Consider the following 23,020-nt stretch of genomic DNA (forward strand, 5'->3'; position numbering starts at 1 on the left):
CCTTGCTCTAATACCCTGAGATCCTTAGCAATAAAGAATGTTGCAATCCTTAGCAACTTCCTCATAGAATAAACAAAAGGGGTTTGAAGATAAATTAATGTTTTCTTAGCAATACATAAAATGGTGGATCTTATAATCAATGACATCTTAGGAAGAAATATAGTACCAGAGAGATACTATTTTCCTTGCTCTAATACACTGAGATCCTTAGCAATAAAGAATGTTGCAATCCTCAGCAACTTCCTCATAGAATAAACAAAAGGGGTTTGAAGATAAATTTGAAGTTAACTTAAAATTAAACTCTCATCCGTTCTACATATCCACATGAGAAGTTTTATACTGAGTTTGAAATTAAGAAGAAAACAGAAGATATTGAGATAAAGCAGTAGCTAAGCACATCCTGAGTCTGAAATAAATCTAGTGTGAGGCTATGGGGAAAAAAATAGCTGATTTATCTGAAGGATGCCTCAGCTGGGGAAAGTTGCTAGGCAACCTGCAATAGGTGAGGCAAACTGTTTTTATGACTTTTTCTACAAGCTTCTGTGTGTTGAAACAGCCTCTCTAAGAGACAAAAAGAGTGGGTGACATGTGTTCAGGTAGAGATATTTTTGTGTCCCTTCACCACCTATTTAAGTGCTCGATAAATATTTGTTTCTTGATTGAATGAATTTAAAAAATAGATAAATGCATAAGATGAATGGTAACATTTACAACCCAGTGGGCTATTAAGGTACAGTTCAAGATCAAAGGGGATGGGCTTTCTACATCAGATATCCCAATCCCAAATGGCTATGAGGTCCTTTCTTTTTTTTTAACATCTTTATTGGAGTATAACTGCTTTGCAATGGTGTGTTAGTTTCTGCTTTATAACAAAGTGAATCAGTTATACATATGTTCCCATATCTCTTCCCTCTTGTGTCTCCCTCCCTCCCACCCTCCCTATCCCACCCCTCTAGGTGGTCACAAAGCACCGAGCTGATCTCCCTGTGCTATGCGGCTGCTTCCCACTAGCTATCTATTTTACTTTTGTTAGTGTATATATGTCCATGCCACTCTCTCACTTCATCCCAGCTTACCCTTCCCCCTCACCGTGTCCTCAAGTCTATTCTCTACGTCTGCATCTTTATTCCTGATCTGCCCCTAGGTTCTTCAGAAGCATTTTTTTTTTTTTTTAGATTCCATATATATATGTGTCAGCATACAGTATTTGTTTTTCTCTTTCTGACTTACTTAACTCTGTATGACAGACTCTAGGTCCATCCACCTCCCTACAAATAATTCAATTTTGTTTCTTTTTATGGCTGAGTAATACTCCATTGTATATATGTGCCACATCTTCTTTATCCATTCATCTGTCGCTGGACACTTAGGTTGATTCCATGTCCTGGCTACTGTAAACAGAGCTGCAATGAACACTGTGGTACATGACTCTTTTTGAATTATGGCTTTCTCAGGGTATATGCCCAGTAGTGGGATTGCTGGGTCATATGGTAGTTCTATTTTTAGTTTTTTAAGGAACCTATGCAGTACTTTCTAATGAAGCAAAGACACACACACACACTTTCTCTCTCTCTCTCTCTCTCTCTCACACACACACACACACACACGACACTAGTTTAGAGGCAGATTATCAGCATTCAAGTCAAAAATCCAGTAACATATCTGCTAGGTAAAGTCATTGCAATCTGCCTCCATTTCCTTAAATTAGAGAATGATGTTCCTGGTTTTTTTCTTTGAAGACTGTGAAAGTAAGAAATGAAAAAAAAAAGAGGAAGGAAAAAGCTCTCTCTCTCTCAAAATGAATCGCAAAATATGCTGAGTATATTTTTATACTGCATCAATTTTTATTTGCAAAGCCTTTACTTTGAAAAATCAGACTGTGCATGTAGCACAGAAGTAATTTAATGCCATTACCCAGTTTTTGCTGAGAACCTCCACTCCTTCTAATCAATTTGTTCTGTTACATGATGCTACTGGCAATGCAAAAATGACCAATGCAATACATATCACTTCATAATTATAAAAAAGAATGTATTTTCTATAATTAGTTTTCCAGGAACTATTAAATAAGGTGTTTTTTTTCTGTATTTATACCCAGTTCTCTTACCTGCTGTGCAGAATTCTATAATTTCACTCCATTCAGACACAACATAATCACCATCAACTTGTTTTGAGGCGGTCTGCACTGCTACTGTATACTCAGTTCTTGGGCTCAAAAACCAGTGTCCACGGACAGTCATCGGCAAGGGAACAGCTTTTGCCACCAGTTTTGTTGGAACATCCTAAGCAAGGAAGAAAGAAAAGTAGAAAGGAAGGGAGGGAGGAAGGAAATGAATTAATTTAGTAGTATAACTTGAATCAGTTGTAAACAATGTGGAGTAACTTATTAAATTCCTGGCTGATGACACAAGCTTCCTTTTTAAAGATATTTAGCAATTACTATGTTCAAATCTCTTATTCTTCAGATGTAAAAATTAAGGCCCAATTTGATCAAGAGACATGCCAAGATCATACAGCTAAGCTAATGACATAAATGTACTTGGATTTGTTTTCTTGATTTCTAGTATAATGTTATTCTCTGTACACTCCTTAATATGCTCCTTAAAATGCAATATTCTAATACTAAATGATAAAACAATACAAAAAACAGAAACATGAAATAAAAATTCAACAGATTTAGCATTTTAAAATATTATATTTGTTTAATATATACTATGCAATAATTTTATCAGAGTAGCCCATTACTAAATATTTTATATGTCAAGGGACAGAATGTTTTTTAAATAAATATTTTTAAATGATTCTGTTTTACATACAAATGAGGTAACATTTGCTTTACTTGTATTCAAGTATGGAGCCTATGTGTCACAGAAAAGTTTAGGTATTTTTAAACAATGATTAATAAGGTAAATAAACCTGCTAGTTGAGTATTCATTATATTTCCAAAGATTAAGTATGGAATGAAGAAAGGGGGTCAAATCTTGACTCCTCACCATTTAATACTAAATATTTCAAAGCTAATTTAAGAAAGCAAATGTCAGCAAAGAGGATATCCAACACTAGAAGGAATAATTAAAATTGGAACATGGGAAAATAATGACATCAATCTTGTTCTCTCTGTCACACTTATCTGTGTGTATAAGCCTCACTTACCATTAGTATGTGTAATTACACATCTAGTAAAATGCATAATTTCCAGATAAGATAAGACAATTCTTCCAAAAGATTTGCGAAGTTAAAATTTATTATCAGTATTAAAATAAGATCAGTTTCACATCAGTGAAAATACTGAAACATAAGAAAGAATTCTTAAGCCAGATTACTGTTATCCTCTCTACAGCTACATCTGAAGGAATGTATGTATCAGAAAAGATATGTCATAAGCAGACAGGTAAGAGAATAAATATCAGAGAATTGTTACATGTCTAAAACACCTAAAGGTTAATTTTTATTCTCAAACCATAAAAGAAAATTGACCACATAAAGCAATTTTCAGCCCTTAGGTATTTTAACAAATATCCTACAGTCTATAAGCTGCCATGACATTCTTCATTTGGCAGCTATAGGGAAAAACGTGTGCTTCAGTGGAAAACTGTGAATTGACTACAGCACACTCTTCTGGCTATCTTCTGATTTTGTGGAATCTATTTTACAACTCTGTAATTTGTAGACTACTGATAACAATTCAGTTATTCTTGTCTAAGTACATGTAAGTGAATTTTGCCCAGTGGAAGTAAAATCCTCCTTGCCTGCCCTTGCTCTTCACCCACCCCATACCAGTTTTGCCTCCACTTAAACATTTATTTCAATATCCTGATCCATAAAAATGTCTTCTTCTGGATCATCCTTTGAATTGGCTGTAATACCTCATCAGTTACCTCATTAATGTGTTAAAGAAAATCTTTAACACATGTTAATTTTTATGTCTGTATGAGAGTCAAGATTTCAGCTTTCCCAGAAAAAAATGTATTTCTCCCATATATTTGGCATTTCATTTTCTTACACAATTTCTTGAAGGAATAGGGCTTTTAAATGACATATAATTTTTATTCTTCCCAATGTCAAATATATCATATTAGTAATTAATAGAACCTTATTCCTTCTTTCAAAATGTCCTCATACTTAGAAAGCTTTAAGATACAAATGAATACAAGGATGTTTAGAATTTTACCTTGTGTTTAAATTTATTGGAGTTCTTGTTCTCTTTCTTATTGAGGTCAATGAAATAGTGTGTAATACGGTCTTTTGATTTTGAATCCATTTCCCATGAAATCTTGAATGAGTCACACGTAATGTTGCTTATTTTGATGTTATGTGGCACGGGAAGTTCTTCCATCTCTGCTATGCCACTGTCTTGTGATTTGTTTCCTGCAAGAAAACAATGCACAGATAATTTCCAACTAATGGATTTTTTCTAGTTTGCAAGACCATTAGCTGTGTACCTGTTTCTGAACTCACCTAATTACTAAATTTGAGATTTCATTTTGTTCATGAAGTAATTTGAGTGTTAATGATAGTAAAACTTATCATTACAAGATCATCTTACCAACAAAATGCATAAATGAATTAGTCCTTACCACCTGTACGTTTTCAATTCCTTTTCCAATTTCTGCGTTCACAGAAATAAAAACAATAACACTGGTGATCCATCTTTCTAATCTATGAAAGATTAGCCTTACATGGTAGGTTCTGCTGAAAGGCCCCAAGCGACCATTTTTCTTACATGACCAATCGATTCTGCTCTAAAGTAATAATACTAGGTGTTTTAAGCCAGATGAAATCAGAAATGTTGATAATGAAATGAAACAATCCAGTCAAATAAAGGCAATGTTCCTTTTAAAAAAAATCTGAGGTATCAGTGAGTCAATAAAAATTACTCTCCCTTCCCCCTTTTGGAAATTTATATATAGAAATAGCATGTAATGTTTATGCTACGTACATAAATAATATCAAAGACCATTCTCTTAACAGTTACTATGTGAAGGATTACTCTAGGAATCTTTTTACCTGTTGTATCTTCCTAAATTTAATTTTGAATGCTGAAACAATAGATAAGGTTAAAAGAAAGAAAATGACTGCCATGTTGATGGATATCATTAAAATTTTGAAGAACGCATCTGACGTCTAGTTACTTTACAGACTATGTCCTACATTTCCAATTAGAGAAAATGTTATCACTTTGGCTAATATTATAGAGCAGAATATGATGGATGACAGGACAAAAAGAGAAAATATAGACTTGCCAAGTTTGTTTCATATGTAGGAAAGACATACTGAGTGAAATTTTACTCCACTTCTCCTTCCTATGTTCCCTTCCCCCAAGCCAACATAAAATTCAGTGCCCAAGAAAAAAAAGTGTAATTGTTATTTATGTTATAAAAGTTGTAGGTCATAAATCAGCTACATAATTTGTTCCTTAAAAGAATAAACAGGGACTTCCCTGGTGGCACAGTAGTTAAGAATCCGCCTGCCAAGGCAGGGGACATGGGTTCGATCCCTGGTTCGGGAAGACCCCACATGCTGCGGAGCAACTAAGCCTGTGTGCCACAACTACTGAACTTGCACTCTAGAGCCCCTGAGCCACAACTACTGAGCCTGCGTGCCATAACTACTGAAGCCCACGCACCTAGAGCCTGTACTCCGCAACAAGAGAAGCCACCGCAGTGAGAAGCCCGCACACCGCAATGAACAGTAGCCCCTGATCGCCACAACTAGAGAAAGCCCGCGTGCAGCAACGAAGACTCAACAGAGCCAAAGATAAATAAATTAAAAAAAAAGAATAAACAAATCTTGATCGACAATAACTGAAAGGAACAACAATCAATGTAGCAACACCTTCCGCTTCCATATTAGCTTGTGCTCTCTGCCCCCATACTCCCATCTCAATTACTGATATAAATCTTTTGATATTCCCAGTCTTATTAAATCATTCACCTATGTTCTCTCATCCCAAGCTGTGTTGTGGCCAGAGGAACCCGATGACAGTCAAAGACTAATTTCGAAATAACTGAAGTTCTTTATTGTCATTTCTTGAACAATACTTTTAAAAATCCTTCTTTCTTCTCTCATGTACTCCCTCACACCCAGGCTTTCCCAGATTCCCACTCCATAAAACTCCCAGAAAAATTACTCCCTCACCCTTTTTTCCCTCCCCATCTGCCCTCGTAGAATCTCAAAATTGCTTCCTGCTAAAGCCTTTCAGAAGTCAAGTGTACGGAAGAAACAAAGTGGAATCTCTTTAGTGGCCTTGGGAAAGGGAAAGGCAATAAATATACAAACAGTAATTTTTGTTCTATTTATAAAAGCTCACATTTTAACCTATTATTCTGACTGCAGTTATCTTTAAAATCTAAGCAACGTTAAATGAAAAACTTTCTGGACTAATAGCAGAAATTTCTGTAAAAATTATATGCATTATGAGGAGGAATCAAGATGCCTGAGGAGTAGGATGTGGAGCTCACCTCCTTCCACAAACACATCCGAAACACATCTTCAAGTGGAACAATTTGCACAGAACATCTACTGAACACTGGCAGAAGACCTCAGACTTCCGAAAGGGCAAGAAAACCTCCACATAAGGACAAAAGAAAAAAAAAAGAAAAAGGAGTTGGGATGGGACCTGTGCCCCAGGGAGGGAGTTGTGAAGGAGGAAAGGTTCTCACACCCTAGGAAGTCCCCTCACCGGCAGGGAGATCAGCCTGGACGAGGGGGAGCGTCAGAGCCTCTGAGGAGAGTGCAGCAACCAGTTTGCGGAAGGCAAAATGGAGTGACCTACTGCCACCCTGTGCTCCCTAGCCTGAGATGCTCATCCACTGGTATGGGTGGGGTCTGCGTGCTGAAGCTTGGGCTTCAGAGGTCAAACCCAGGGAGAGGAACAGCGTTGCCTGTGGGGAGACAGCCTGAAGAGGCTGGACTGTGGCAACTGAGGGTGTATTTGGAAGAACCTGGGCATGCCAGAGGGGCAAGTCACCATTACTGGGGGGTGCACGAGGACAGGGTGGGACTGCCATAGGAGCTTCTTTCCCTGTGTGCATGCTCTCAGGCAACAGAACACCAACTATATAGCTCTTGGGGTGGGCATGAGCTGCTACCATCATCGTGGGCTCCAGAAGTGGGCGTGGGCTGCTACCAAAACTAGGGGACCTGTGCGCAGGCGCCAATTGCTGTCCCCACTGTCCTGGGGGTGAGTGGGCCCTGCCGCAGCTAGGAGACCTGGGAACAGAAGCTAGTTGCTGCCCCTGCCGTATGGGGAGCACGCACGGTGAGCAGGCACCAATCACTGCCCCTGCTGTCCTGGGAATGCGTGGGCCATAGCCACCACTGGGAGACCCAGGAGCAGGTGCCCATTGATGCCCCTGCTGTCCTGGGGGCACATAGCCAGTGCTGCCACTGAGAGACCCATGGTTGGGGGCGGACCACTGCCCCTGCCATACCAGGAGAGCATGCAAGGGCCGCTGCACCTATGCACCCCATATCAAGGGGATAATCGCCAGTACACACTGACGAAAGAGGCAGAAAGCATCCAAACTAAAAGTAGCCCCTCAATTCTGGACAAGATGGTGGAGTAGAAGAACTTGAGCTCACTTCCTCTTACAAAAACACCAAAATCACAACTAGCTGCTGAACGACCATCAACAAAAAAGACTGGAACCTACCAAAAAAAAAATTTTACACCCAAAGACAAAGAAGAAGCCACAACGAGTCGGTAGGAGGGGCGCTTCCGTGATATAATCAAATCCCATACCCTTTGGGTGAGAGACCCACAAATCGGAAAATAATTATATCCCAAAGGTTCTCCCACAGTAGTGATAGTTCTGAGCCCCAGGTCAGGCTTCATAGCCTGAGGGTCTGGCATCAGAAGGAGGAGCCTCGAGAGCATTTGGCTTTGAAGGCCAGCAGGGCTTGAGCGCAGGAGCTCCACAGGACTGGGGGAAATAGAAACTGCACTCTTGGAGGGTGCACACAAGATTTCACATACACTGGGACCCAGAACAAAGCAGTGACTCCACAGGAGCCTGGGCTAGACCACCCTGTGTGTTGTGGAGGGTCTCCTGGGGAGGTGTGGGTTGGCTGTGGTGCAGAGGAGGAGCAAGGAGACTGGAGGTGGAGGCCCCATAAAATATTGATTGGCACGAGCTCTCCGAGAGGTGGCCATTTGGGCACTGAGACCTGGCTCCACCCAACAGCCTGCAGGCTCCAGTGCTGGGATGCCTTAGGCCAAACCATCAGCGGACAGGCTGCCTAAAGTTGTACTGAGCTCACACCCACTTTAAACACACCCCTTGACATGGCCCTGTCAACCAGAGGGACAACACACAGTTCCACACACCAGTGGGCAGGCAGCAGTCCCTCCCTCCAGGAAACCTGCACAAGCCCCTGACCCAAACTCACCCACAAGGGTGCAAACACCAGAAGTAAGAGAAACTACGATCCTGCAGCCTGCGGAAAGGAGACCGCAAACACAGAAAAGTCAGACAAAACGAGACGGCAGAGGAGTATATTCCAGATGAAGGAACAAGATAAAAACCCAGAAGAACAAGTAAGTGAAGTGGAGTTAGGCAATCTTCCCCCAAAATAATTCAGCGTAAAGATGATCCAAGATCTTAGAAAAAGAATGGAGGCACAGATCGAGAAGACACAAGAAATGTTTAACAAGTCGTAGAAGATTTAAAGAACAAACACTGATGAACAATACAATAACTGGAATGAAAAATACACTAGAAGGAATCTATAGTGGAATAAATGAGGCAGAAGAATGGGTAAGTGAGCAGTATCAGAGACCTCTTGGGCAGCATTAAATGCAATAAATTCACATTATATGGGTCCCAGAAGGAAAAGAGAAAGAGAAAGGTCCAAGAAATTATTTGAAGAGATTATAGCCAAAAACTTCCCTAATGTGGGAGAGGAAACATTCAGTCTCGAACGCATAGAGTCCCATGCAGGATAAACCCAAGTAGCAACAGGCCAAGACACATGTTAATCAAATTGACAAAAATTAAAGACAAAGAAAAAATATTAAAAGCAACGAGAAAGCACAAATAACATACAAGGGGTGGTGACTTCGCTTCGCTGTGCAGTACTACCGTTAGAGGCTCTAATTCCCTGAGACTTTAGAGTCTCAGGCCACTTGAGGCATGTGAGGCGAAATGGTTCTGGGCAAGAGGATCAGGTGGTGGCAATGGAGGGGCCACCGCCATCTCAGGATACCTGTAGGGAAAAAGCCTGAGGGGCCCTCTCAGTCGTTGGAGACTGCGCTTTCTTCCTTTGCCGGGCCCTGCCTACCGCGAAGATGAGTTCGGCCTGGGTCACTTCTTTCGAGAAGGAGCATATCTGGATGTATTTGCAGGCACTCAGCTTCGAGCCGGGCTCGGTGAGTATAGCCGGTGGAAAGATCGTGTCGCACACGCACCTCGGAGTGAACACGTTTGACAAATTGAACAGTGATGCCTTTCAGATAGCTTCTTATTTTTTGTTTCAAACCCTTGACCAGTCTCTCACTAAAGAAGTTTTCAAACTTTGTTGGCCTCCATTTGACCAAAAATGTGATACTGAATTCCGAAAACATTGCTGTGAATGGTTAAAAAAGATTTCTGCTGAATGTGGAAGTAGCTTTCTTCAGGTTGTTGGTTCACTATTTCTTTCTCCTGGTGGTCCTAAGTTTATTCATCTGATGTATCACTTTGCAAGTTTTGTTGCAATAAATTATATAAAAACCCATTCTAAAAATTCTTCTATACATTTTTAGAGATATTTAACGTAAAGCCACAAGATTTGTGCAAGTGCATTGCCAGATGCCATGTAGCACATAACAGAGTTTTACAAATTTTGCAAAGAGAAGATTGTTACCCGAAAATGCACAACTGTCAGTTAAACAAATACGAAATACGAGATCAGAATGTATAGGACAGCAAAACCAAATTAAAAAAATGGGGCTTCCCTGGTGGCGCAGTGGTTGAGAGTTTGCCTGCCGATATAGGGGACACGGGTTCGTGCCCCGGTCCGGGAAGATCCCACATGCCGCGGAGCGGCTGGGCCTGTGAGCCATGGCCGCTGAGCCCACGCGTCCGGAGCCTGTGCTCTGCAATGGCAGAAGCCACAATAGTGAGGCCCGCGTACAGCAAAAAAAAAAAAAAAAAAAAAAAAAAAAAAAAAAAAATGGAACCCTATGATGACCAAATTAATATACAAGAGAAAATTCAAAAGGTTCAGTCTTTGTGGGCTTCAGTGAATGAAACACTCACGGCTTTGGAAAAAGAGAAGTTGTTAGTTCAGTCCTTACAACCAATATACTTTAGATGGAACTAATGTTGCTATCAATATTCCAAGGCTCTTACTTGACAAAATTGAGAAACAAATGTGTCAGCTGCACATAGGAAATGTTTAAGAGGCTGGAAAATTGAATCTCTTAACAGTTATTCAGTTATTAAATGAAATCTTGAAAGTAGTGAAATATGAACATTGTCAGGCTAACCAAGCAAGACTGGCAATAGACCTTCACTTCCTTGAAAAAGAGACCAAATTTCAGAGAGAAAGACTCATTTGCCTGAAGAGAAAGTTGTTTCAGATTGCCTCAAGTGTGTGCTTCAGAAACCTGTGCTGACCAGTTGCATAGGTGAACCAACAAAACAAAATCTGTCAGATTTGTTAAATAAGGACATAATTTGTAAGCAAGATTTCGAATGTACAGCTTTACAGAACAAGCTTTTAGAAACTAGCCAAATAGAGACATTCTCCCCTGCTGTAGGCAATAGGAGAAATGTCATAGGTAGCAGTGAAGAAGAGTATATTAAAATATCAGACCACTCGAAAGCTTCTTACAAAGATCTTTCCATGCATAAAAGTATGTTATGGAATTCTTTTCAGATATCAAGTGGAATTAGTTCCAGTTTTAAAGGTAGTGATTTTGGCATATTACATGAAACTCTTCCAAAAGAAGTTGGTCACTTAAGTCTTAATAGCTCCAGTAGTACAGAGGCCAATTTTAAACTGGAACCAAATAGTCCTATGCACAGTGGCATTTTCCCAGAAGGTGTTGTGGGAGGAAGACAGAATACTCCAGAATCAGACTTTAATTTACAGGCTACTTGCAGTGGATATGAAGCTCTGAAGAAATCTCTGTCCAAGCAAAGGGAAGAAATTTGCCTCTCTAATCCTGAAACACTTGAAAGACACAAACCAGAATTGAGCCTTACTTCCCAATACATGCAAACTGATGATATGCTTAACTTTTTGGGCACTCATGATTTGCACATTGACTATACAAAACCATCTTCATGCATGTCCCTTGGTGAAAGAAAACAGTCTCTTTCACCACTAATTAGGTTTTCTCCAGTGGAACAAAGATTGAGAACCACAATACCATGTAGTCTTGGAGAACTTCTACCTAATTTAACAGTCAATTTTGCTGAAGAAGGAATCTTGAATAAGAGTCTTGATGCAAAAGAATCTCCATCTGACTTGAAAGATGAAGCAGTAGCCCAGTCAATTTAACTACGATGAACTTAAGTTGAAGCAATGTCACAGGATAAAAACTGATTTGTAATTTAAATACACATTGGAAGTGTAACTGTTTTTCAAGGTCTAAAAAAGTCCTAAATAATGCTTTTTAGCCCTCTCTACTGATTTTAGGTAAGGAGAGTATGTTTGGATTTTCTCTTTCTGTATAGATATGGGGTTGAAATGTGAAGTATTTGGAAAGCAAACAAGTTATGAGAAGCCATTTTGGTTTCTTGCATAATCTTGTAAGCATGAAGTAAATAGCAAAGTATTAGGTTAACTAATTCATTATGTTCTAATTTCAGATAATTAATATAAGGATGAGTAGTTTTTGATGTGTTTTATTAAGTGGATAACTTAATAGCCATTGGATATACTGATCTTTCTTTTTAGGGAAATAAACAACATTTATTGTTTCTTTTTAGAACATTCTGGTACTAAACAAAAAAAGTGAGGAAAGTAATGCTTTGGGGTATATAATCAAAATGACAATATTTAAGTTTGGGAAAGCTCTAAAGAGGCTTAATGATTATTCAGGTAGGTTGATCCTGAAAAATGATGTTTGATGGAATAAAGTGCATGTGATGATAGTGAAGACTGGAGCAGGATGAATTTAGAAAAAAGGAAAAAGGTGGAAGATGACTAGATACTTTTGAGGGACACTATAAATCCATTCAGTGGGTTGTATAGCAGTTTTATATTTAGTCTAATTTAGACTTTGAGAATTTAACTCTAGTTTTTTTTTTAACAGAAAAAATGTAAATTAAAAAATTAGTCTGTGTTTGTTTTTTTTTTTGGAGGGCCACTGTTTTGGGGGAAGGGAGCTCATTTTTTCTTTAATTTTTTAATTAAAAAAATTTTTTGTTGGAGTATGGTTACTTTGCAATGTTGTGTTAGTTTCTGCTGCACAGTGAAGTGAACCTGCCATAATCATACACACATCCCCTCCCTCTTGGGCCTCCCTCCCTCCCACCCCCCATTCCTCCCAACTGGGCCATCACAGAGTGCTGAGCTGAGCTCCCTGTGCTATATAGCAGGTTAAGGGAGCTAATTTTTTTATTTTTTTTTAAATAGTGATCTTGGGGTCTTATTTATTTATTTTTATTTAATTTATTTTTGGCTGTGTTGGGTCTTCGTTTCTGTGCGAGGGCTTTCTCTAGTTATGGCAAGCGGGGGCCACTCTTCATCGCGGTGCGCAGGCCTCTCACTATCGCGGCCCCTCTTGTTGCGGAGCACAGGCTCCAGATGCGCAGGCTCAGTAGTTGTGGCTCATGGGCCTAGTTGCTCCACGGCATGTGGGATCTTCCCAGACCAGGGCTCGAACCCATGTCCCCTGCATTAGCAGGCAGATTCTCAACCACTGCGCCACCAGGGAAGCCCAAGGGAGCTAATTTTGATAGTTACTTTCCTCCTCAAAAACCATCAGGTCCCCACTGCCTACAGAACAGCTTCAAATTTACTTGAGAAAATTGAATTTGGGGTTAAATAACTTGTTCAGTGTTACACAGCTAAGTCAGTGGTGAAGCTAGGATTTGACCCTATTTTCCTTCCTTGATATACCAACAAGACCTCCTAGAAGTAACTAAAGGGCCAGGATGTAGGATATGGCTGCAAGAGTGGGCCTTCTGTACTCTAAATGGGAGTCAGATGTGAGGCCTCTTGTACAGTGTCCTGCCCCATGTAGTCAGACCCCCCTGGCCAAGAAACGGGCTTGTCTTTAGCATCCAAGTGAATACATGCCATTGCCCTCTGTGAACCAGGAGGTTAAGCACACTCTGGAAGGGTGATAGCACCTACAGCACCCCTGTGTCTAGCCTCAACTCTTAACCATCACAGCCTTGTCCAATTTGCCAAGAAACTGGCAAAAAGAGGAGAAAAGTTTTAGGGAAGAGTTCTGGAAGTGGATGGGCTTAATAGTTCATCTTCTCTCACTCATTTTGGCTTACTTTCTCTCTGTTGCTTGTTTGATCCAAGTTTGAAGGCCAGTCTTTTTTTGTGTGAGAAAAGACAGAAGAAAACCACAAATAACTACCTTCTTTGCAGTGGAAAAGAAAGAGAAAGAGAAAAGCTTCTCCTAAGGTGCCATATTCTTTTATTAGTTAATAGAACAAATAGGGACTCTGTAAGTCTACTGGGAAACTATCCTTTAGTCTTAAGAAACCTAGTATCGGTAAATCCAAAATTAACACGTTAAGGAGAAGGTAGAGCTATCATATTAGCATCTACAAAGTGCCAGAACTATTCCTGGATACTTAATAATACATATCATTTAATTCTTACACCTCTGTAAGACAGTGATATTGTACCTATATTACAGGTACTGATACTAAAGCTAGGGAGCTTAAATGACTTGTCTAAGATGGACTCGAGGAATTACCTGGGATACATCTTAAAAAAACGTATATTCTGTAGGTCTAGATTAGAAATCTGCATTTTAAATAGCTTCCCTGGTAATTCTTTGGCTCAATAAAAAGCTTGAGAGCCACTGCTAGGAGATACAGATTCACATTTAGCCCTGGGGTATCTTCAAGAAGCCAGGTACACTATTACATACATACTGCTTTAGAGATTTTAGCTCTGTGATGAGGAAGCTGAAGTTCACCCATAAGTGTGGGCCCTGAATTATTGAGAATCAAATGATCAAAATATCTTTGGATATTAATGGATTTACAAAAAACCACACTGCTGTTAAGTGAGTCATACCTGTGATAGGCTGAGAGGAAGAGAAGAAAAAAGACCTACAAAAACAATCCCAAAACAATTAACAAAATGGCAATAAGATCATACAAATCGATAACTGCCTTAAAGGTAAATGGATTATTAGGCTCCAACCAAAAGACACAGACTGGCTGAATAGATTTTAAAAAAACAAGACTTGTATATATACTGTCTACAAGAGACCCACTTCAGACCTAGGGACACATACAGACTGAAAGTGAGGGGATGGAAAAAGGTATTCTATGAAAATGGAAATCAAAGAAAGCTGGAGTAGCAATACTCGTATCAGACAAAATAGACTTTAAAATAAAGACTGTTACAAGAGACAAGGAAGCACACTACATAATGATCAAGGGATCAATCTAGAAAGAAAATGATACAATTGTAAATATATATGCACCCAACACAGGAGCACCTCTATATGTAAGGCAAATGCTAATGGCCATAAAAGGGGAAATCGACAGTAACACAATAATACTGGGGGACTTTAACACCCCACTTACAACAGTGGACAGATCATCCAAACAGAAAATTAATAAGGAAACACAAGCCTTAAATGACACATTAGACCAGACAGAGTTAATTGATATTTATAGGATATTCCATCCAAAAGCAGCAGATTACACTTTCTTCTCAAATGCACATGGAATATTCTCCAGGATAGATCACATCTTGGGTCCCAAATCAAGGCTCGATAAATTTAAGAAAATTGAAATCATTTCAAGCATGTTTTCTGACCACAACACTATGAGAGTAGAAATCAATTACAGAAAATAAAATGTAAAAAACACAAACATCTGGAGACTAAACAATATGTTACTAAACAACCAATGGATCACTGAAGAAATCAAAGAAATCAAAAAAAAAAAAAACCTAGAGACAAATGACAATGAAAACACGATGATCCAAAACCTATGTGACACACCAAAAGCAGTACTAAAAGGGAAGTTTATAGCAATACAATCTTACCTCAAGAAACAAGAAAAATCTCATATCATTGAAACTAAAAGCTGGTTCTTTGAGAAGATAAAAAAAATTGATAAGCCTTTAGCCAGACTCATCAAGAAAAAAAGGGAGAGGGATCAAATCAACAAAATTAGAATAGAAAAAGGATAAGTTACAACGGACACCACAGAAATACAAAGGATCATAAGAGACTACTACAACTATACGCCAATAAAATGGACAACCTAGAAGAAATGGACACATTCTTAGAAACGTACAACCTTCCAAGACTGAACCAGGAAGAAATAGAAAATATGAACGGACCAATCACAAGTTCTGAAATTGAAACTGTGATTAAAAATCCAACAAACAAAAGTCCAGGACCAGATAACTTCACAGGCAAATTCTATCAACCATTACAGAAGAGTTAACACCTACTCTTCTGAAACTCTTCCAAAAAATTGCAGAGAAAGGAACACTCCCAACCTCATTCTACGAGGCCACCATCACCCTGATACCAAAACCAGACAAAGATACCACAAAAAAAGAAAATTACAGGCCAATATCACAGATGAACACAGATGCAAAAATCCTCAACAAAATACTAGCAAACTGAATCCAACAATGCATTAAAAGGATCATACACCATTATCAAGTGGGATTTATCCCAGGGATGCAAGGATTTTTCAATATCCACAAAAATCAGTATGATATATCACATCAACAAACTGAAGAATAAAAATCATATAATTATCTCAATAGATGCAGAAAATACTTTTGACAAAATTCAACACCCGATTATGATAAAAGCTCCCCAGAACGTGGGCACAGAGGGAACATACCTCAACATAATAAAGGCCATATATGACAAACCCACAGCAAACATCACTGTCAATGGTGAAAAACTGAAAGCATTTCCTTTAAGATCAGGAATGAGACAAGGATGTCCACTCTTGTCACTATTATTCAACATAGTTTGGAAATCCTAGCCATGGCAATGAGAGAAGAAAAAGAAATAAAAGGAATCCAAATGGGAAAGGAAGAAGTAAAACTGTCACTGTTTGCAGATGACCTGATACTATGCATAGAAAATCCTAAAGATGCTACCAGAAAACTACTAGAGCTTATCAATGAATTTGGTAAAGTTGCAGGATACAAAATTAATACACAGAAATCTCTTGCATTCCTATACACTAACAATGAAAGATCAGAAAGGGCAATCAAGGAAACAATCCCATTTACCATCACATCAAAAAGAATAAAATACCTAGGAATAAACCTATCCAAGGAGGCAAAAGACCTGTACTCAGAAAACTATAAGATATTGATGAAAGAAACTGAAGATGACACAAATAGATGGAGAGATATACCATGTTCTTGGATTGGAAGAATCAATATTGTGAAAATGACTATACTACCCAAAGCAATCTACAGATTCAATGCAATCCCTATCAGATTAACAATGGCATTTTTCACAGAACTAGAACAAAAAAATTTTTTAATTTGTATGGAAACATAAAAGACCCCAAATAACCAAAGCAATCTTGAGAAAGAAAAACGGAGCTGGAGGAATCAGGCTCCCTGATTTGAAACTATACTACAAAGCTACAGTCATCAAAACAGTATGGTACAAACACAGAAATACAGATCAATGGAACAGGATAGGAAGCCCAGGGGTAAACCCACGCACCTATCGTCACCTAATTTATGACAAAGGAGGCAAGAATATACAATGAAGAACAGACAACCTCTTCAATAAGTGGTGCTGGGAAAACTGGACAGCTACATGTAAATGAATGAAATTAGAACACTCCCTGACACCTTACACAAGCATAAACTCAAAATGGATTAAAGACCCAAATGTAAGGCTGGGTACTATAAAACCCTTAGAGGAAAACATAGGCAGAACACTCTATGACATAAATTGCAGCAATATCTTTTTTGACCCACCTCCTAGGGTAATGAAAGTAAAAACAAAGATAAACAAATGCAACCTAATTAAACTGAAAATCTTTTACACAGCAAAGGAAACCATAAGCAAAATGAAAAGACAACCCTCAGAATGGAAGAAAATATTTGCAAATGAAGCAACTGACAAGGGATTAATTTCCAAATTATACAAACAGCTTATGCAGCTCAATATCAAAAAAACAAACAACCCAATCAAAACAACAACCAAAAAAAGACATACAGATAGATGGCCAAGAGGCACATAAAAAGATGCTCAACAACACTAATTATCAGAGGAATGCAAATCAAAACTATAATGTTGTATCACCTCACACCAGTCAGAATGGCCATCATCAAAAAGTATATAAACAATAAATGCTGGAGAGGGTGTGAAGAAAAGGGAAACCTTCTACACTTTGGGTGAGAATGTAAATTGGTACAGCCACTATGGAGAACAGTATGGAGGTTCCTTAAGAAACTAAAAATAGAGGGACTTCCCTGGTGGTCCTGTGGTAAGACTCCGCACTCCCAACGCAGGGGGCCCAGGTTCAATCTCTGGTCAGGGAACTAGATCCCACATGCCGCAGCTAAGAGTTCACATGCCGCAACTAAAGATTCTGCATGCCGCAATTAAAAAAACAAAGAAAAAAAACCCAAAAAAGATCCCGCATGCACAACAAAGATCCTGCACATTGCAACAAATATCCCGTGTGCTGCAACTAAGACCCCATGCAGCCAAATAAATAAATAAAATAAAGATTTTTAAAAAACCCTAAGGCTTCCCTGGTGGCGCAGTGGTTGAGAATATGCCTGCTAATGCAGGGGACACGGGTTCGAGCCCTGGTCTGGGAGGATCCCACATGCTGCGGAGCAACTAGGCCCGTAAGCCACAACTACTGAGCCTGCGCATCTGGAGCCTGTGCTCCGCAACAAGAGAGGCCGCGATAGTGAGAGGCCCGCACGCCGCGATGAAGAGTGGCCCCTGCTTGCCACAACTAGAGAAAGCCCTAGCACATAAGTGAAGACCCAACACAGCCAAAACAAAAACAAAAACAAAACCTAAAAATAGGGCTACCATATGATCTAGCAATCCCACTCCTGGGCATATATCTGGAGAAAATCATGCTTCGAAAAGATAAATGCACCCCAATGTTCATTGCAACACTATTTACAATAGCCAAGACATGGAAGCAACCTAAATGTCCACTGACAGAGGAATGACTAAAGAAGATATGGTACATACATTCAACGGAATATTACTCAGAAATAAAAAAGAATGAAATAATTCCATTTGCAGCAACATGGATGAACCTAGAGATTACCATACTATGTGAAGTAAGTCAGAGAAAGACAAATATCATATGATATCACTTATACATGGAAACTAATTCAAAAAATGATACAAATGAACTTATTTACAAAATAGAGACTCACAGACTTAGAAAACAAACTTATGGTTACCAAAGGGGAAAGGTGGTAGGGAGGCATATGTATGGAGGTTGTGATTAACATTTACACACTACTATGGATAAAACAGATAATGAACAAGGACCTACTGCATAGCACAGGGAACTCTACTCAAATATTCTGAAATAGCCTATATGGGAAAAGAATCTGAAAAAGAATCGATATATGTATATGTATAACTGACTCACTTAGCTCTATTCCTGAAACTAACATAACATTGTAAATCAACTATACTCCAATATAAAATAAAAATTAAATTTAAAAAAGGAATCGTATGCATTATGACTGTCTACATAATTTCAAACAACGTGAAAAAATTGTTTTTTAAGAAAAAAATAAAGCTATTTAGCATTTGACCCAATTTAATGACAATACTTCAATATACTGACAGTAACTAAAATACTATATTTTGCCATTTAAACTTCCAGCATGTTATCTTTTCAACCTTAAAGTTATAAACAATTATTTTCTAGAATACTTTGTTTTACATGGTTTCTCTTCTACTTATTAAAACTTGATTAAAATTTTGTTACCTTTATTGAAAGGAGGAAACTTCTGCTCATATTTTGCTATTCAGAACAATATAAAGCTCAAACCTATAAAGGATATGCTATATCAAGAACCCTCATTTTCAAGCTACTTATCATAATCCCAGTTCTTTACAAACCTACTTAGCCTCTATGCAGCTTTCTTACTTAGGAAGAAACAGATAAGAATTTAATTTAATAATTCCTACCAGTTTACATGTAACTTGCTTCCTACTCATGCTGTGTGAATCAATTTTTAACTGAGATTTTGAGATAAGTGACAGAAGACAATGATTCTGTCTTTAAAACCGGTGAAACAACAGTGATCCACATGTTGTTAATATTCAATAACCAGCCAATACTATCTTAGATCTATACGATCAAGTGTACTTCCAAATGCAGCTTCCCTTTTTTAGTAAGACTTCATCTTAAAGGTAATTCTAGCTACATTTCTCTACTTTACACACCAAATAATTCTAATAACTCTGGCTGTGCTGCTCACTGGTAATACTGAATGGAGAACAAATAAGTGGCACTTTCTATCCATCCAAAAGATGAAAACTGCTTTTTCAGAACAAACATTTCAAAAGCACTTTTTCAACAACAGCAATTATTAAAATGTAAACTGAAAACATAGCCAAATTATACTGATATATTTTATATGTTCGGCTCTTCTCTCAATGAACTTAAGTTGTCTTGCAAAAAATGATCAGATATTAAAAAAAAGATTTATTGAAATATAATTCACATACCATACAGCCATTCGTTTTAAGTGTACAAGTCAATGGCTTTTAGTAGATTCAGAATTGTGCATCCGCCCCACAATCAATCACAGAACATCTTTTTTTTTTAATAGCAGAATAAACCCTACACACCTTAGTTATCACTCTCCAAGCCCAACCTCTCCATGTCCCCTCTTCCCTCAACTACTAATCAGTTTCCTGTCTCTGGATTTGCCTATACTGGGTACTTCATTTAAATGGTATCATGTAGTAAGTAGTCCTTTGTGATTGGCTTCTTTCACTTAGCATAATATTTTCAAGGTTCATCCATGTTGTAAAAAGACTTTATTCCTTTTTATTGCTGAATAATATCTCATTGTATGGATATACCAGCTTTTGTTTATTTACTTGTCAGCTGATGGACATTTGATTTGTTACTACTTTTTGGCTATCATATATAGTGTTACTATGAACATTCATGTACAAGTTTTTTTTTTTAATAAATTTATCTATCTATCTATCTATTTTTGGCTGCATTGGGTCTTCGTTGCTGTGTGGACTTTCCCTAGTTGTGGCATGCAGGGACTACTCTTCATTGCAGTGCAAGGGCTTCTCATTGCGGTGGCTCCTCTTGTTGCAGAGCACGGGCTCTAGGCATGCAGGCTTCAGTAGTTGTGGTACACGGGCTCAGTAGTTGTGGCACATGGGCTTAGTTGCTCTGCGGCGTGTGGGATCTTCCCAACCAGGGCTCAAACCCATGTCCCCTGCATTGCTTAACCACTGTGCAACCAGGGAAGTCCTCATGTACAAGTTTTTGTGTGAACGTATATTTTCTCTTCTCCTGAGTGTATGCCTAGGAGTTGAACTGTTGGTTCATAATGGTAACTTTGTTTAACTCGGTAAGCAACGGCCAAACTGTTTTTCAAAATGGCTACGCCATTTTACAATCCCACCAGCAGTGTACGTGGGTTCCAATTTCTCCACATCCTCATCCACACTTCTTACTATCTAACTTGTACTTTTGGTGTCATATCTAAGAGACCATTGCCTAATTCAAGGTCACAAAGATTTACACCTAAATTTTCTTCACCTAAATTTTCTTCTAAGAGTTTTACAGTTGTAACACTTACATTTAAGTTTTGGATCCATACTCAGTTAATTTTTATACATGGTGTACAGTAGGGGTCCAAGTTCATTCTTTTTCATGTGGATATGCAGTGATCTCAGCACCGTTTATTTTAAAAGATTATTTTTTCCTCATTTAATTGCTTTGGCACTATTGTCAAAAATCACTTGGCTATTGTATGATTTATTTCTAGACTCTCAATTCTATTCCATTACCACATTGTCTTGAATACTGTAGTAGCATTGTAGTATATCTTGAAATTGAGTAGTGTGAGTCCTCTAATTTTCTTCTTTTTCAAGATTATTTTGGCTATTCTGGGCCTCTTGACTTTCTATGTGAATTTTAGGATCAACTTTTCAATTTCTGCAAAGAAGTTAGGTGAAACTTTGATAGAAATTGAGTTGAACCTATAGATCAATTTGAGTGATACTGTCATCTTAATGATATTATCTTCTAATCCATAAAGATGACTCCCATTTATTTAGGTCTTTAGTTTAATTTCAACATGACCAGATATAAATGCCTTAGAAGTATTTAATGAGGAAGTAAATTTACATTATCAATGAAAAGATCACTGTAAGTTCATTCCTTGTTAAAAGTCTTTTATGGAAGTTAACAAGCATACACCAAGTTTAGAAACGAATATAATGAATCCCCATGTACATATCACCCAGCTTCAACAATTATTAACATTTTGCCAGTTTTGTTTCATCTATTTACCACCTACTTATATTCACCTTTTAATTTTTTTTTTTTTTTTTTTTTGTGGTACGCGGCCTCTCACTGTTGTGGCCTCTCCCGCTGCGGGGCACAGGCTCCGGACGCGCAGGCTCAGCGGCCATGGCTCACGGGCCCAGCCACTCCGCGGCATGTGGGATCTTCCCGGACCGGGGCACGAACCCGTGTCCCCTGCATCGGCAGGCAGACTCTCAACTACTGCGCCACCAGGGAAGCCCCGCTTTTAATTTTTTGATGGTATTTTAAAATATAATTTCAGACTTACAGAAAAGTTGCAAGAATAGTACTAAGTGCTCCCGTATCTTTCCTAAAGATTCTCCAATTATTCCATCTTAGACCCTCCATTCTCCTCTTTTCTCATTCCTCAAGTTTCGCTGGATCTCCCCTTCTCTTTCCAGTTGCTCTAGGGATGGACTTTGGAAAGGAGTTTGAGAAATAGTTGCACTGATTTTTTTTTTTTAACTTAGAGGTAATTTGAAGGTTATACATTCTCAGTTTAAAGTTATTCTGAAGGTGTGGGATTTAGGTCATGATATGTATTTTTTGTTGTTGTTGCTGTTAATCTCTACCTAATATCTGGGTTGGGAGATTCAGATTCAGCTATTTAGAAATCAGATTCATTCACTTATTTTTACCTTGTGTTAAGTTAAATCATTGTTGGAAAGAATTTTTAATTTTAGTAAAACTTCCTGAAAGGAAGATTTTGCAGTGAAATCTCTACCTTGGATGATTTTTAGCTATATTTTTAGCAGGTGGTTGAACTAAGTAAGTGGCTTCTCACATTGACTTTGACAAATCATTCAGATTTGTAAAACTGGTTGAGGATGCGTATCATTCTGCTACTTAAATGTGTGTCCCTTCATATTTTTTTTTTACTTATTACAACTTTTATTAAGTACCAATTATTTACATATCAAGAGCATGCAATAGAAGAGGTGCAAAGATGTATAAACTAGCTACTGTCTCAAGAATATAAAATGGGGAAGAATGTGGAAAATGCAATATTAAAAGTTATCACATAATCTAACTGAAAGACAACATTAAGGGAATCAAGAAGTGTTTCAGAAAATATGTGACACTCTTCCTTGTAGGAGAAGTAAAAACAATTTATTAATATCAATATATAATTGACATATAGCATTGTTTCAGGTATATAACTGTGTTGATTTGATACATATGTTAATATAATTTATATATTGCAATATGATTACCACTGCAGAGTCAGCTAATACTCCATCATGTCCCATAATTATCATTTCCTTTCTGTGGTGAGAACAATTAAGATCTAGCCTCTCAGCAACTCTTAAGTATATAACAGTATTATTAGCTAT

General features: G+C 38.2%; 1 protein-coding gene and 1 pseudogene across 1 annotated transcript in view; one reads left to right on the forward strand and one right to left on the reverse strand.

The window, feature by feature from the left end:
• Positions 1-23,020, reverse strand: part of PHYHIPL (phytanoyl-CoA 2-hydroxylase interacting protein like) — a 96,084-nt gene that overhangs the window by 7,774 nt on the left and 65,290 nt on the right. The window contains exons 2-3 of the mRNA XM_060034965.1: positions 4,172-4,368; positions 2,108-2,282 (exon numbers count right to left, since the gene is read on the reverse strand). Coding sequence (XP_059890948.1) covers positions 2,108-2,282; positions 4,172-4,368 — 372 coding nt within the window. The remainder of the gene's footprint in view (positions 1-2,107; positions 2,283-4,171; positions 4,369-23,020) is intronic.
• Positions 9,290-11,490, forward strand: LOC132439632 (HAUS augmin-like complex subunit 6 pseudogene; annotated as a pseudogene).

Source organism: Delphinus delphis, chromosome 16 (genome assembly GCF_949987515.2).
Source record: "Delphinus delphis chromosome 16, mDelDel1.2, whole genome shotgun sequence".
NCBI classification, from domain to species: Eukaryota; Metazoa; Chordata; class Mammalia; order Artiodactyla; family Delphinidae; genus Delphinus; species Delphinus delphis.